Genomic DNA, 17,728 nt, shown 5'->3' on the forward strand with positions numbered 1-17,728 from the left:
TTAAAATTTGTAGGAGTAGGAGAATAAATGATAGGATACAAGGTAAAAATTTTGTGAAGTATTCTTTTTAAGTAATTGGAACAATTTGAATATTTTATACCGATGTAAAGTGTGGTTGTTCAAACGTAGGGTTTTATTAACAACACCCTAAGAAGTCCCTTTTGAATTGTTCTATAAGGTAGAGCTAAAAAAAACTTGTACTTAAAAAGTTTAAGCTACTAGATATCTTGAAGTTTGAAACAAGACCAACATTGAACTCATTAAGCTGAGTCTTGGATTAACTTGCATAACAGGTCTTCAAGCCTAAAGCTGCATATAATTTGGTGTGAAAAACCAGATGCTCTTAATCAGTATTTTCTGTTAATCGATGACAAACATTTGACACATGAATGGTTTATAAAATAAATTATAAGTAGTACATTATGATTAACAGCATGGTTCAAACGTACACAATTTAATAGACATAACTAAATTATCCAACAACACCTAGTGTTTGGATTGCAAAATTTGACATCACTACAAATAAGTGACTGAAAAACAGCTTGATTTGCAACAGTCAATAGTAACAAAAACAGACTCAAAAAGCGATCAATTTCTTTTCTTCCTCTTACTATTAATCCGGGGAAACGTAAGAGGCATAGGAAGTGTGGCATGGAAAATCCCTTTCTCCTTTAAAAATTTGCAACCCAAATGCTCAAACAGTTGTCTCACCGGAGGGATAGTCATCCTCAGATCCTTTGCTATGTCTTTGTAGTCAGTGTGGAATTCATCGGTGAAAAGTGTGAGCACCAAAACGTAAGAAACGAGAAGATTAATCTTTTCAGGTGGCAGCCTTCTTGTTTCGGAAACTTCAAACAAGGTCGAAAATCTATTGTTCAGAATGGGAGGAATTTTGTAATTCTTTGAAGAGGAAACACCATCCATAGTGTGCTGATCTTTGAACTTGACAAGATAGTTGATGAATGAAAGTATGCAACAAAGCTTTTTCTTTTCAGACTCGTCCTGTAAGTATAAACAATCGATAACATATATGATAATTTAATCAGGAAAATCAAATCTCGGAACTTTATGCTAGAAAAGAAAGCACATAACCAAATTCCATCCATGAAAAAATATCAAGCAGGGTATCTCCACCGTTCAATGGAGATTGGACAGTTTTAAAATTTATTTTGAAATAAAAATCATTCAATCTTCATCAAATGGGTAAGAACCGCAACAACGTGATTTTGTGGTTTAAATACAAAAAGAAAACAACGGATCTGGGGAAACAGATATGACAGCAAACAAAAAGAAAACACCAGATCCGGGGAAACATATAAGTATAGTATCACTGATAAAGCCAAACTATTGTACAGCTCCAAATTATGTTTTAAGCAAAAAGATTATATCTGTATAATACCTCAATCTTCTTTACTTTGTCTATCCTGTTGCGAATAAAAGTTGGGTAACCACTGAAGTCTGCTTCTTCTCCCTTTGGCAAGAGATAATAAATGTCTTGAAGGTGATTCCATTCTAGTGAAAGGATGATTTTATCCAACACATAAGCCTCCCGAGGTGTCGTTGCAGAAGTATCATATGGTGGTATATGGCGAGCGATGTGAGCATCTGTGTTTGCAAGAGCAATTTCTTTTACTTCAACATTTTTCATTTTCTCATCCAGGTTCTTTTTAGCTTCAGGTTCTTCATCTCTTCTGATTTCAGCAAACTTAAGATTCTGCAGAATAATACAAATTCCAATATTAGTTTAAAACAAGTCCAATAAAAATCAAGTATACTTTATTGAATGATAATTAATAGAAGACTTGATCACTTTAATTCAACAGCAATAACCTTACCTACTAATACTACTACGTAAAAGGTTATTTAAAATTAGGTTAATAATAACTTTTCATAATAAAAGAATGGACAAAATATAAAATTGTTGTCAATGTCTTTCCTTATGTTCACTGTTTAAAGACAATGCATACAGAGTACAGACAAATCATCTTAAATAGTTTACCAAACAAAGTATGAGCTATCATCTGTGCAAAGCCCAATGGAGAGACAATGATATGCCATTAATTAATCCATGATACAGAGCAGAACTCTGCATGTTCCAGACACATATGTAACCAAAGGAAATCATGTCAATGAGAACTAACTACTAAGTAGAGTAATCAATCCCGGATAGCGGCGCAGAGCGGTCGACACCAAAAAAAGGGATAGCGTATAGCGGGATAGCCGCGATTTGATCATTTTTTGGATAAATTACATGAATAATAATTATAAACATACAAAGTGAGAGGTGAGGGAGGAACTTGATATTTTTCTTTGGAACAGCTGAAGTGCAGAAACGTCAGTGAAGGAAGGTTAGGGTTCAGTCTCAACTCAAATTTGATTCAAAAACCTAAAATTATCCTAAATACGTTTTAAATTTAAGGGGTAATTTCGGTTTTTCAGAGGGGAAAAGAATAGCAGGCTAAAAACCACTCCAGGATGGGAACTGCTCTTCCCCCGCTACCGGCTACTCGAAAAACTGCTCAGTCCCAGTCCTGGGGTGGGAACTATAATCCAAGATTAAATGTGGTATGGTGGTCATATGAAATCATATTTGATTAGAAAAACATGAAGGGTGCCATATCATCTAATCATGTTTTCATAAACATAACATGTCTCAGACCTAGAAAAATCACCCTTTACCAAAAGAAAATAATACCCACTAACACGATAAGTGCAATAGTGGCACCTTAAACTTGTGGAATTGTATGTTCTGTAAATTTTCATCTCTAAGCTGAGATTCATCTGTCACTTCTAAATTTTCAACAACCAAAATATCACACTGAAATAATGATTTTGTCATGTAATTACTTAATATTAGCACAGCTAGAAAATAAGGGCTAAACAGAATCAAAATATACCATCTCAATATGTCGCTTAGTTCCAAAAGTAGCATCAGTCAATCTCCTCTTGGCTGTCCACTCATCCTGAGTCATCTCTTCCACCGGAGTCCCACTCGGAAGCGGCTCCTTATATTCCAAACCTTTAACTCGTGGTTCCAATCTAAATATCTACACAACAACAATAACAACAAAAACAACAAATCAACACAGCACACTAACAAATTCCAAAACATCAACTCAACTTTTTCTCCACACATTTCATCACAAATTTACCTTATTAGCGCCAATACTCACAACCTTAAGCGTCTGAGATTCCTTATCAAATACACCAAGTGCATACATTCCTCGCTGTCCCGTGGCCTCGCCGGCGTAACTCGTTCCGACGAATTCAACGGAGGAATCAGCAGGACTAACAACAAGCTCAGTCCTCTTATTCATAAACTGGTTTCGATAAACTTGGATACCGGCACCGGCGGAACCGGAAGATTGCTTAACCGGATCAAATCCAGACGGAAAATAACCAACAAACGGCGGCATTTTCTCTGGATCCGAACGGACAACTTCAACCTTAACCTGAACCGGTTCACGAACCGGTTCAGGCGGCGGTTCAGTATCCACCTTCTTCTTGTGTTTTGCTTTCTTCGTGGATTTTGGAGAGTGTTCCATTACGCTGGAGAAAATTATGAGAATCGAGTTAGGGTTTAGTTTTTAAACTAGTATTTATAATTTATTTTTAATATTTATTAAAATAATAAAATTATTAAAAATATTTAATTTAACTCATTAGTGACCAATCTATAACAGGTTTCAACCATGACTCTCTTTCACCGTATTTTCTTCTCATTGATGCTAAGAATAAGAGTAGGGGGGGAAGACTGCACTTACTGATTCGACTCCGGCAAAGAGGAAAGCGGCGAACTAGAACGAAAGACGGCGAAGAGGCAGAACGACGATGCGGCGATACGGGAGCTTTCTCAATTTCAGACTCAGTCACGCCGCACAGACATTTTGCTCTTTTATATTTCGATTTTTTAAAAAATAATTAACAAAACGATGTCGTTTTGGCTTAGAAAAAGAAGAAAAAAATAAGTATTTAAACCGGTCGGTTTTCCAAAACAGCCTATTCTCCAATTTTGACGATTATGACTAGTTCTTACTAATTTAATGGTTTATCCGATCAAGGTGATGGTGAATTTGAGTTTCTAGCGGAGTGGATAGGGGAGCTTACAAGGTTAGCACTCCAACGCTTAAATCGGTATGTGAGGAAGAAAAGTGAAATAAAATTGTGTTTAAAACTTGTCACCTGAATTTGTCGCCCTCTATATAGTTGTTCCGTTCGAGAACCAGGAAGAGATGTAGTTGGTGAATTGATGATCTTGAGTGGTGGATTCAATCTCCTTTACGACGACGCATGGTGGACCTACATAGTTATCACTCCAACGCCCAAGTCAGTTTAATATTCAAGGTGAGTATATTGGAAAGTGGAGATCATATAGTGTATCTTGCTCTTAGCTTGTGAACTGGTTTTATACTTTGGGTCAATTAGTATGATTTTGAGATGGATTAGGCCTTGGTCAATTGGGTCTTTATAGTGTGTATCCATGAGTGAAAATATAATCATTGATATTGTGATTTCTTTATAACTGGTTTAATCATTTTAGTTGATGTTGCTTATAAGAGTTTGGTATTTTGAAGTTTTTTTCAACCTTTAACATTCAAATTTACAATGACTTTTTAGAAAAACCTCTTCGTTCCTTCTTCCCTTAGAGAATCAATAGAAGTGATTCAGTGATTCTCATAAAGCTTTCACCTGTTTTCCATTCTCCCGCTTCATCAATCCTACATAATCAGGTACCTTTCTAACTCAAGTGTTTATCTTTGAAATTTCTTATTTTCTAGTCAAGATGACCGACAACACAATTGATTTAGTGAGTAATTCTGAAGTTGAAACCTCATCTGCTTCTGCAATGGGGATATCCTCTGATCCTCGTCTTCTTTCTCTTAGTAGCGGTAACATATGACTAGAAATTATACTCATATTTGATGATTCTAACTCAAAAAGGGTATCTAGAGATTCCTTGAAGGAAGAGAATATTGTAAAGCAGCGTAGAGAATCTTGTAAAGAATTTGATGAAAAGGGTCTCGAAAAGGACATTGGAGAACCTTTCAATGCAATCAATTTAGAAAGATTGGGAATCATTGAAGAAGTTTCTCACCCTCCTAAATAAAAGGTTATGAATATTAACTATCCAAGAAGAGCCTCGACCAAACAGAGTAGTACACTGAATCAAAGAGAGAATCTAAAGGAATTAGTTCCTTTTGTGAACTCTAGCATCTCAGCAGACCTCGCTGAAGAAAGAAAGAATACTCAATGTAAAAAAATTTCATAAACCATTATGCTAAATGAAGATTTATCTAGTAAAAAAAGAATAGCCACTAAAACATGTTTCAAGAAACGGAATCATCTATGACAAAAAAGAAGAAACTAAAGGAAAATCAAGCTACTTGCTCTGCTTCTTTAATGACCACAATTTCTCAAATATCCTCAGCATGTGAGGTCTATGACCTAGTCACTATTCCATCTGGCTTTAATCTCAGAAACTCGGTTTCTACTATTTTATCATCTACTCAACAACACGCCACTGTCTCGTCAATTGACTAGATTACCATTCCACCTTCCACCAAAAACACTTCATCCATCACATTGGCTTCAACCTTTCCTGTAGTCATAACCTCAGAAATTCACTATGAGACAATGATCTCAGAACCTCTAAATGTTGTAACAACTAACACATCACCTTCTATTCAAAATATGATTGTTGCTTCTGGATCTTCTGATCCCTCCTCATCATATATAAGTCAAATATCAAATCCTTCAGATACTGAAGAAATTCCTTCTAAAGAAAACCATCTCTACCTTCAGATTTTCAGTACTTGTCTTAAAGAAGCCATTTCTCAACTAAGAGAAGACGTCTCAAATGAAGTTGAAAGAGTCTGCCAATTTTCTGAGACATGTGTTGATGTATCTCACGTTGATAAAGTCTAGAAGGATTTTAGAAAATGGATGTTTGAAGAATTTCTAAAAATTCAAGAACTATATGATCAGATAAAAGAGTTATCAGTTAGCAAGGCTATAGAAAGAGCTCAAGGCTTGGAAGCCTAGAAAGTTGTTGAATGAGATTTAACTGAAAAGGAAGCTGCAAAAAGAGAAGTCGTTGAAATGGAAGAACTTTCAAAAGAAAAGTTAGGTATCTTCTCTTGGCTATAGAAAAATGTTGAGGACATACAAAAAGAATAAGTGTTGATCAGAAAAATGTTCTCAAAACAAGATGAGTTCAACAACTTTTTTAAAGATGCACTAACTCAACTGGCTCTGAAGTTCAAGCCTTCCTCTAACTAAGATCTTTTATATTTCATCATATTTAACTACGTTCATGTTATTTTCTGTTGCTAAATATTTCCTATGTGTTTTGTTTGCTAATAATTAATCTCATGTTTTACTTTTATGTTAATCTAGGAATTTATTTTTAAAAAATATTCTTAAACTCTTGAAAATTGTGCTCATGTATTAAAATTATCTAGAAAATAACTATTGTTTTCTGACATTTAATGTTCACTCTAAGCAAGACATTTGTTCCTTTCGTGTGAGTTACACCTTCTATCTTTTGTCCATATATACTCTGTTGAGTGTTTTCTCTAAATTATCAAATATCTTTCTTTTTACCCTCTTCCTTCACCTATCATCATGTCTCTCAAAATGTTTCACATAAATGATGATCTTTTGGAAGTCATTAATGAAAAAACGGCCAAGAATCCTTGGTGCTAGCCAAAATTTTCATCTCGGTATTCATTTTTAAATCTGGAATGGCTATCTTCATCTGCTACGAGGACCGGGAGAAATTTACCAAACTTGGTAAAAGCCTTCTAGAGATATGCTTGTGTAAGCACCGAGGGTAACATTATTTCTTCTAACATTTTTGGGTTCCCTATTGCTATCACTGTCACCACCATTGCTGAAGCTACTAGATGTAATCAAATAGGTATAACCACAAGTCATGACTCTCTCAGGTGCACAACTGATGCTTCGATGGTTTCCATTTTTGATCTCTCATCTTTGTTTGAACCAAAAAATCGTGATAAACTCCAGCCTATTGCTAAATACTGGTTTCGTTTCATTCTTTCAAATCTTCTTCCCCGTGGCACCAACAAAAACTTTTTGTTTCATGATGATAAACTCTTAATTTTCTGTCTACTGAAGCGTATTCAAATCAACCTGCCTCAAATGATATTTAACTATCTTAAAGAATCTACAACGTTATCCATATAAATGAATAAGTCATTCATTCCCTATGGAAGAATCTTATCTGAAATACTCCTTAAAGCGGAAATGATAGAAATTATTCTACGGGTTCGCCCTGGTCATGACAATACTCTGGATAGCAAAAGATGTGAATTCTTTGAAGCTCATTGGTTTAAATGATTTCTTGTCCAATATATTTCGTCTTTGTCCTAATCTAAGTCGTGTTGTTCCTTAGTTTCTATGATGTCGTTGTGATGTTTATTTATGACTTTGAATCTTTAAGTTATTATGTTTTTGTAAAGTATTTGTAAGTTTACTTTAATGAAATATTTGTGTTTATGTGTGTTTATTTTTCTCTCACTGATATTGGTTGCTTAATCAAAGTTAAAATCAATTAATTAAATCTTAAACTTTTTTATCATGATAAAAAGGGGGAGAAAGTTTAGATGTCATTTTGATGAAATCCCTTAAAATTTGCTTGCATAATTAAAATAGATTTAGGTATATAAATGCAAACAGAATGTAATTTTCTTAAGAAGAAAGAATTTCTGATAAGCTAACTCTGATCAATTGTTTCCACTTGTCTTTAATCAGAATATTCTAATCCTTGAAAATTTAGTTAAGAAAGCCATATTTCCTGTAAAGTCCTAAGTTTTAGATTAAGGGGGAGATTGTTTAACTCAGGGGGAGTTTTCCAAATAATGCTCATATATCCTTTCATTATAAACTACGAGTCTTTAACTCAGGGGGATGTATTTTCTTAAAACAAATGTTGTTTTCATGTGTAGGGATGACAACGGGTCGGGTCGGGTGCGGGTTTTGCACTACCCAAATCCGCAGCCGAAATCGGCACTCGAACCCGAACCCAAAGGATGTTCGGGTGAAAAAATAACACCCACGCCCACACCCGCTGGGTTCGGATTTTTTCCCCAAACCCGAACCCGCAGCAAAATATAAAAACTATATTTTTTCTACAATTTTCTTACAACTTGTTTTGGACTGAGCCGAGACTTGGCCCAATCCACTTTCGGCCCATTTAGCCTTAGAGGCCCAATCCACCCTAAGCTGCTGATCGACGATGCTCTGTGCTCGTCCCCTTCATGCTCGGCACCATGCTCTCTGCGAGCTGACAGATGCTCGGCATGAGGGCTTCCCACGAGCACCTTCCCCGAGGACCCTGCTCCGCACAGGGCTCCTTCATATTCAACCCTCCGAATAATAAGGATTCCACGTGGCTCCTAAAAGACCGCGTCTCCCTTGAACTTCGGAGCGGTTAACTAGGACAGAGGGCACTCACGCACCTCCGATATTTCCGCCCAGGGAACCTGGAAGTCTCCTAGTTGGGCTTGGAAATCCAACCCAATAAGCGAGATCATGGCCTAGCGCTGGGGGCTATAAATACTCTCTTTGACTAGAGGGTCAGGTATTCACTTCTTTCTAACCTTTAGCTCGTACTTGCACTCCTTTGCTCGTCTACTCACTTTGGCATCGGAGTACCTTGCAGGTACACCCCCTCCTCATTCTTAGAAGATCCAGTCCGAGCAGCCAGCGACGATTCTTCTGGTCAGGTACGATCAGTGGCGCCGTCTGTGGGAAACTTGCTTCCCCTTCTTTAACAAACTAAGATCAAAGCTAATCCATTCACGATCGTCATGGCTGACAACAACAACGTCCCGAATCCTGATCCCTTCCTCCTGCATCAGTTGATCGAGGAGTCCACCCGTGAGGGGACGAATCATCGTCGGCAGGAAGGACAGCAGCACACCCCTGTCGGGCAGAGAAGGCCGAGGCATGAGACCTCACAACCCAGGGAGCAGCAGATCCAGAACATCCAGCAGCTGCAGGGCCTCCAACAGGTTCAGAACGTTGAACAAGTTCCTCCCGAGGGACACGTTCAGAACGGGGAGGACGAGCAGGCTCGACCCCATAATGGACCAGAACAGCCCCAGAACGGGAATGAGACTGACGCCAGAGACGGGCATGTTGCCTCCTCGTTCACCCATACTTCCGACAGGCGAAGAGTCCGCCACAAAGAAGAGGAAGAGCAGATCAACATCCCCGAGGATGCTGATCCCACCACCACCCTCTTGCTCAAGGAACTGCAGAAGACGAACAGCCTCCTCCGACTCCAAGACGACCGCATCCACGAGCTGGAAAGGAAGCGACGATACCGCTCCCCTCCACGGAGGCGCTATCGGTCGCGATTCTATTCCTCCTCGCGCTCACCTCCGAGGAGACACCGTCGGCGTTCCCCATCTTCCTCGCGCTCTCCGCCTAGAAGATACCATCGCCGGAGATCATACTCCCGCTCTCCACCACGAAAGAGCAGGAAAAATAGGAGACCTGAAGTCACTGAAACAGGAAGCCTCTCCCCTGAACGGGATCACCGAGGCCCTTCAAAAGCTGTGCTGAAGCCCCGCGAACGTTCCCCTCCCCGGGATAACCGCGCAAGCCCAGACAAAATGCAAGGAAAGCCCCGGCGAGGCAGACACTCAACCTCCCCGGGACCAAGTGACGAGGAGGACTTCCGCAGCCCTTTGTCCGAAAGCATCCGGAGAGCCCGTCTCCCACGGGGGATGGAGAAACCACCAGTTTTGGACCAATACGACGGAACAACTGACCCTAACGACCATATTCGGAGCATCGAAGCCATCATGGATTATCACGTCATCCGGGGATCCATCAAATGCCGCATCTTTCCGACCACCCTCAGGAAAGGAGCGATGACTTGGTACAGGAACCTTCGCCCTAACTCCATCCACTCCTGGACTGAGCTCAAAGAACTTTTTTTGAGCCACTTCACAGCCTCCCGTCGGCAACCAAAGTCTGAAGCGAATGTCGAGGCCGTGATCCAAGGAGCCAACGAACCTCTTCGAGATTACCTCGACAGGTTCAACAAAGAAGCCGTCCAAGTACAGACGGCCGACTACAGGAAAAGATACCTCCTAGAACGAGGACTTCTCCCCGTAAGCGAATTCAAGAAGGCCATAAAAATTGAGAAGGTGCACACTATGAACGCCCTCCTCCGCAAAGCCCAAGCCTTCATCGCTTTCGAGGAAGGCGAAGCAGCTGCGATCAAAGCTTCGAGGGGCAATGATGTTGCTCGCAGCTCAAACCTCGACGACTCGGGTTTGCGTCGAGGACATGATAAGAGGAAAGATGATAGGTCCCGCGACGCCAAAGAGCGCCGAGGACCAGCAGGTCGGTTCAATGACTACACTCCCCTGAACGTCTCGCGCGAAAAAATCCTGGCCGAATGCCAAAACACCGAGTTCAAGAATTCCAGCATCAGACCCCCGAAGTCGAATCCCACAAGACCGGGAACCGACAAATCCAAGTACTGCGAGTACCACAAGAGTCACGGGCACCTAACCGACGAATGCATACATCTCAAAGATGCCATCGAGACCCTGATCAAAGAAGGCCGCCTGTCGAAGTACACAAGGAAGGGAGAACCTCCCCGAAAAGAAGCCCCTCGAAACTCTGACGAGGGCAACTCACCAGACAGCAGGCCGCTTCAAGTCGCGCTGTCCGTAACTCGACCAGAAGACTTCATTCTTTCGGTCGGCGTGACGACTGCCTTCAGTACATGGGAATATTTCCCGACCGCAATGGTCATATCCAACGGCGGTGACCCCGGCTCTCTCACCATCAGCTCAGTAAAAAGAAAGTTCGATGAGTTGATCAGCGCCAACTCGGATCTCGCTCCTACCCTGCGGAAGTTCAGAGGAAAATCAGATCCAATCACTTTCTACTTGGAAGAGCTGCCCGGCGGAGCTCCGAACGCCACAATTCCCTTGCTCGTCCGAGCTAGAATGGCAAACTTTGACGTCCGACGAGTCCTGGTCGACGAAGGCAGCTCGGTCGACATCATGTATTCTCACCTCTTCCGAACACTCCAGATGGACGACTCACACCTCACTCCTTATGTGGGCTCTGACCTCCAAGGCTTCAACGGGGCTACCACCAAACCTTGGGGTTACGTCGAACTGATCGTCACCTTCGGAGAAGAAGAAGCCTCCAGGCAGGTTAAGACGAGATTCTTGGTAATCGAATGCAAGACCCTCTACAACTGCATCATCGGACGCCCTACTCTGGCCGAACTCACTGTCGTCCCCTCAACCGTGCACTTGAAGATGAAATTCTACACAAAACAGGGACGAGTAGCCACTATCAACGCGGACATTGAAGCCGCCAGAAGGATCTTCGATGCCTCCGTAAAAGGGTTGCAACTATCGCCCCTCCCTCCAACTCCAACAAGAAGCCGAGGGTCGAAGACGAACATCCTCAGGAGGATCAGCATCAACCAAATGTCAGTTCAGTCGACCTAGATGCTCGGTTCACAGACGAAGAGCTGAAGAATGGCGAAGAGACGAGACCAAAGATAACTCACCCCGTCTGGCCTATCCCAGACGGAGACTTCGAGCTCGTACCGCTGGGAGACAACCCCGACAAAGCGGTGACGATCGGCAAGGGCATCCCAGATCTACCGAGGAAGCAGCTCGTAGCATGTCTCCAAGCCAACGCCGACTTATTCGCCTGGAGCGCAGCGGAAATGCCCGAACTCGACCCTGAGGTCGCCTGCTACCACCTCTCCATCAATCCAGCCGCGAAGGCAGTAGTTCAACGTAGGCGTCGGAAGTCTCCCGAGAATGTGGAGGTTGCCGAGAAAGCTGTAAAAGACCTCTTAGAGGCAAATTTTATTTCCGAGGCCAAGTATTCAACTTGGCTCTCAAACGTTGTACTAGTCAAAAAATCTAATGGAAAATGAAGAATGTGTGTTGATTATACCGATGTTAACCGGGCATGTCCCAAAGATGCTTATCCGTTACCTAACATTGATAGGCTAGTCGACAACTCGGCCGGCTATAAATTATTATCGTTTATGGATGCTTATTCAGGTTACAACCAAATCCCCATGGCGAGGTGCGACAAGCAGTGCACAGCGTTCATGACCGAGTCGGGCAACTATTACTACAACGTAATGCCCTTCGGACTCAAAAACGCCGGAGCCACATACCAACGGATGATGAACAAGGTGTTCCGAGGAGAGATCGGCGACACCCTCGAGGTATACATGGACGACATGATCGTCAAATCTCGAGAAGACTCCGATCATACCACACACCTCGAATGGGTATTCGAGCAGGCCAGATCCTGCAGGATGCGCTTCAACCCAGAGAAATGCACCTTCGGAGTCCGGGCAGGCAAATTCCTCGGCTTCTACTTAACCGAACGAGGGATCGAAGCTAACCCGGATAAATGCCGAGCATTCTCAGAACTTCCCACCCCTAACAATAAAAAATCCATCCAAGTATTAAACGGAATGCTCACGGCACTATCCCGCTTCGTCGCGAAATCCGTCCAACACGCCCTCCCATTTTTTAAGTTACTACGGAAAGAAGCGACCTTCGAATGGTCCGAGGAGTGCGAACAAGCACTATCCCACCTTAAGAAAGTACTCTCTAAGCCGCCCGTCCTCTCCCGACCAGGAGACAACGAGACTCTGTATCTCTACCTGGCCGTCTCAAACGAGGCGGCCTGCGCGGCCTTAATCCGAGAAACTGAAGACGGACAGAAGCCCGTATACTTCACTAGCAAAGCCTACAAGGGTCCGAGTTGCGATATCAACAGATAGAGAAAGTCGCGCTGGCCCTAATAACGGCCGCCAGGAGGCTGAGGTACTACTTCCTCGCTCACACCATCGTCGTCCGGACAGACCAACCCATCAAACAACTTCTCGGCCGACTGGACATGGCCGAGAGAATGCTGAGATGGTCCCTCGAGCTATCCGAATTCGACATACAATACGAGATTAGGAAGGCACTGAAAGCTCAGGCGCTGGCCGATTTCATAGCCGAGATGACCTCACTTTCCAACTGCTCGGCACCCACCGAAAATAAATGGACCATCTACGTAGATGGTGCCTCAAGCAGCTCGGGGAGCAGAGCCGACATTATCCTAGAAAACGACGAGGGGCTCATCATCGAAGTATCCTTGGTCTTGTCTTTCACCACCTCGAACAACCAGGCCGAATACGAAGCACTCCTAGCAGGCCTACGTCTCCCCGAAGATGTAGGCGCTCGGGAGGTCATGATCTATACCGACTCCCAGCTCGTCGCGTCCCAAATCAGCGATGATTATCAAACCAAAAACGACATGCTAGCCGAGTACCTCACACTCGTCAAAGAAAAAATGAAAATATTCTTAAAAGTAGACGTCGAGCATATCCCCCGGGAACATAACTCGCGGGCCGACATACTATCCAAACTCGCGAGCACTAGGAAGAAAGGTGGAAACAAGTCGGTAATCCAAGAAATCTTGCCTAGACCGAGCATAGGCAAAAACGCGCAAGCTCTACAAGTATTCGCTATCGGGGACGACCATTGCTGGATGACCCCGGTATATAACTTCCTCACAAAAGACGAACTTTCCGCTGACGCGAAGGAAGCTTCAGCTATTAAGAGACGAGCCTGCTCGTACACTATTGTCGAAAATAAACTATACCGACGAGGCTTCTCCATTCCTCTCCTTAAATGTGTCGACGCCTCGCAAGCACTTGAGATACTCCAAGAGCTTCACGATGGGATCAACGGCCAACACCTCGGCGGCCGATCACTAGCGAGAAAAGCTCTCAGAGCCGGTTACTATTGGTCGACCATGCAGAAAGACGCCAAAGAACATGTCTGGAAATGCGACAAATGTCAGCGTCAAGCCGACATGCATTTGGCTCCCCCTAACGAGCTTAAATCTCTCTCCTCGCCTTGGCCCTTCTCCACCTGAGGAATGGACCTCCTCGGGCCTTTCCCGGTTGGGTCATACCAGAATAAATACCTAGTGGTCGCTGTGGATTACTTCACGAAATGGATAGAAGCCGAAGCGCTCGCCAAGATCACGTCTCAAAACGTACTCCGTTTTTACAAACGAAACATACTCGCTCGGTTCGGAGTACCACAGGCTATAATCACTGACAATGGCACCCAATTCACTGACAGAAACATGAAAGACTCGCGCGAAGGCAAACTAGCCCCGAATTGGGAAGGCCCATACCGAGTTTACGACAAAACCGAGAATGGCGCCTATTACCTCGAGAATCTCCTCGGCGAAAAATTGCTCGGCCTTGGAACGCTGAAAAACTCAGACGCTATTACAGTTAAACACAACCTAACGCTCCCCGGACACTTGTATCGAACATAAGTGGTAACCGGGCATGGACCCGCGTCATTGATACTAACGCGAGTGCTCCACGACAGCAACGGTCGGATTCCCCTATCAAAAGGTAGGACCGACTACACGGCGGATTCTACACCTAGACCCTCTGTGGCAGTACCTGCACGGCAGAACCCCAGCTCGCGATGGGAACGTTCACGCCGCGAGCACTTGGCCCCGACCGCGGTCTCGTGCCCGCTAATAGCGCACACCTGCTCTGCGTACCCAGACCGTACACCACACGCCCGGGCAATAAACCTCGGCCGAGCATAACAAATAATTACTAATTTCCTAAGTATTGGAATACCTCCCCGGAACAAACATAACCCGGGCCCATAAACATGCAACAAACTAAACATTCTAAACACACAAGAGGATAATCAAACATAAAGGGCAAATTAGCAAAACAGCAAAAGCCGACCAAATTGGCCAGTGATGTCCAAATATTACAACAAAATGTCGGGCACGCAGGCCCCAAATATCCCGGGCACGAGCCCCAAAAATCCTAAGATGAAAAAAGCAGCACGGAGGCCAAGAAAACAAAGGCACGCAGGCCCCAAACAAGCTCACTCTTCGTCGTGTGTGCCGGGCACCAGATGGCCGTCCACAATCCTGGTCGAAACCCCGATGTCATCCGTCTTCAGACCCGGATTCAGAAGCTTCAACTGCTGGACAACACATTTAAACCCCTCCTCGGCCATGTCAGCAAGCTCGATTTTCAAGTCGTCGATCTTCTCGACAAACTCGGCCCTCGAATTTAGCACCGCCACATCCGGAGACTCTTCCGCCGTCGGCTCCCAAGCCTGTTCGAGTTCAGCGACCTTCTTCTTCTCCTCCTCCACCTCCTCACTTTTTTGCTTCAAAAGGTCCTCCATCTTTTTCTTTATCTTCTCCCGAAGAGTTTTTTTGTCGGGCGGCTTCCTCCTCGGCGACCCTCTTGTCATCCTCCGCCTTCTTCAGGGCCTCGGCAGATACAACACCCCCTTGCGCAAACAATTGAGCCATTCCGACGACCCTCATTACAGCAGCACTGTCGTTCGCCAGCTGCTTTAGTCGGGCTGAAGAAGACATCTCCTTGACTCGACGAGTCTCGTCCGGAGAGATGGACAGGGGAAACTTCTCGAAAAACTGGCCCTCTTTGAAGCAAGGAGGGAGTATAAATCCACGCTCAGATCCCGTGGCCGGTGGATCCTCTCGGAGTATTTCTGACCGACGCTGCCTCTTCGGCATCCCCCCTTTCGGGATCACCAAAGGAGAGCCATCAGATCCAGAATGTTCACCTGAGGCCGTCCCCCGATTCTTGTTTTTCAGCGCCCGGAGCCTCCTCCCGTCTTGAGCCGCCTTTAGGACCTTGTCCTCCTTCGACGGCATAGCATCTGAAAAACAAAACAAACAGTTAGCAACGAGCATTAACTGAAAAATCAAAATAAACGACGAAAAAATCCACCTAACAACGCCTTGGTTTCCGCCGGCGTCCGGCACGTCAGGAGAGCCTTGGTGTTTATGGCCCGAACCTCAGTCTTCGGCACGCCCTCCTCGTCATAAATAGGCTCCCCCGTCCTCGTCACCCACGGGCTGAGACTAAAGCTATCCACCCACTGACAGAGACAGAGATACGACGCCGAATCTTGCTCGTCTAGATCCCCGTCTTCCCGAGCATAGTACTTAGGAGGGAAGTTAAAATGGCCCTTCCACCAGACAAAGGGGAACACGGTACAAAGCTTAGTCCTGACATTCCCTTCCTCGTCCCTTTCCGGGATACCATTCTCGCCGCACACTGTCATCATCTTCGACAGCGAAGTGTACGCTGCCCGACTGTGCAAGCGGATAACGTAATAACGGTCTTTAAAGTCCTTGACCGAGTCGACGTACATTTTGAAAAGTTTCCGATTGGCATTCCTGAAGGAAACCCAGCTGAAGCGCCCGTCAGCCATCTTCCGTTGAACTCTGAAACAACGCCAGAACAAGTCGGTCGTAGCTCCGACGCCCAGGTAGTCACAGACGATCTCGAAAGCCCGCATGAAAGCAAATGCATTCGGATGCAATTGGGACGGAGCCAACGCAAGACGGGCCAATAGTGAAACCTGGAAACTGGTGAAAGGCAGGCGAAACCCGAGCTCCCTGAAGACATACTCGTACATAGCAAAGCTGTCCCCATGGAAGTGGGAACAAATACGCTCCTCGGCCGTCGGACAGATCACCTGGAAATTCAATTCGTCGCTTGGCCCTCGATCCTCGACCTCACGGAAGGCACCGACCAGCGATTCAGTATATCGGGACACCTCGAGCTGAGGCTCCTCGGCCACCCAACCTAGGTCAACCTCGAAGTCATATTCAAAAAGCGGAGTTAGAGGACCCTCCTCGTCAGATCTCGAGAGCACCCCTTCCTCGTCGCCTTCTTCTATCACAGTAAGGTGCGAGCTCTCAACCTCCACTTCCTCAACTTCGGAGCTACTCGCGGTCGTATTTTGTGAATCGTCCCACGAGCTAGAACTGGAGCTGGACCCCGAGCTGGACCCCGAGCCTGATTCACCTGTATGCAGAAGGAAATAATGAATTCGATTGATCATCAAATCCACCCTTCCACCGCGATGCAAGTGAAAGGGTGGAACGGCGAGCAACAGAACCACCGACCAAACCCCCTCGAAGAATTCGTTGATCTATGGCCAAGGTCCTCCACCGAAAGAAGATTAACTTAACATAAAAACGCGAACACACTCGGATCCAGCCCCGGCGAGACCGGCGGAAACCTTGGATCCGCCGAGCATAGCTATGAACAAGCCGACGGGCAACTCAACAGTGTCGGTCATTCCATGAATCTGACGGGCTAAAACATGAAGAAGCCGAGCAGAACCAAGAAAAATTTAACTTCTACATTGACCTTCCCCGGGCATCGCATGAATAACCCGGGGAGAAGGCCCAGTTTTCGCATCTGTTTGCCGATTTAGATGGCAAAATCAGTAGAATCACCTCATAAACCCCCCATAAAGTAAAGAGAAAGGCATTTAAAACCAAAAAGAAACCTTAGACGCACCTGATTCAGACATGATTTCAACGAGCTTGATTGCTGGAAAAACGCTGGCAAAAGCAAAGTCTGAGATTTGACCTAAAATGCCGAGCACGCAAACTGGGAGCAGAAAAGTTCCTAAATGAGGAATTTCGTTCCTTTTTATAAGGGGTTTTGCCCGGAATGCGAAACGTCGCGTCAGCTGACACAGATCCCCTAGGCGCCGCCACCTACCCCTAGGCAATCATTACCCTGCCACGTCAGCGAGTGTTGTCCACGCGCGACCTTTCGACTTTCCCCTCGGGATGACATCGCTCGAGCAACCAACAGCGG

General features: G+C 44.6%; 1 protein-coding gene across 1 annotated transcript; it reads right to left on the minus strand.

Annotated features, from left to right (window-relative positions):
- Window positions 1-393: 393 nt before the first annotated feature.
- LOC131626378 (DNA-directed RNA polymerase I subunit rpa49-like) lies at window positions 394-3,893 on the minus strand. The gene is made up of 5 exons (XM_058897195.1): window positions 3,765-3,893; window positions 3,153-3,549; window positions 2,898-3,047; window positions 1,400-1,714; window positions 394-1,002 (listed from the first exon to the last, which is right to left on the minus strand). The coding sequence occupies exons 2-5, from the start codon at window positions 3,543-3,545 to the stop codon at window positions 589-591; spliced, it is 1,272 nt and encodes a 423-aa protein (XP_058753178.1). The 5' UTR covers window positions 3,546-3,549; window positions 3,765-3,893; the 3' UTR covers window positions 394-588.
- Window positions 3,894-17,728: the final 13,835 nt, after the last annotated feature.

This window comes from Vicia villosa, unplaced genomic scaffold (genome assembly GCF_029867415.1).
Source record: "Vicia villosa cultivar HV-30 ecotype Madison, WI unplaced genomic scaffold, Vvil1.0 ctg.000283F_1_1, whole genome shotgun sequence".
Lineage (NCBI taxonomy): Eukaryota > Viridiplantae > Streptophyta > Magnoliopsida > Fabales > Fabaceae > Vicia > Vicia villosa.

Excerpts from the sequence above, each read along its gene's own strand:
- LOC131626378 (XM_058897195.1), bottom strand. The coding sequence starts at position 3,545 with ATGGAACACTCTCCAAAATCCACGAAGAAAGCAAAACACAAGAAGAAG. Across the intron at positions 3,048-3,152 it reads TGAGTATTGGCGCTAATAAG|ATATTTAGATTGGAACCACG; the intron begins GTAAATTTGTGA and ends GTTGTTGTGTAG. Across the intron at positions 1,003-1,399 it reads ACAAAGTAAAGAAGATTGAG|GACGAGTCTGAAAAGAAAAA; the intron begins GTATTATACAGA and ends TTATACTTACAG.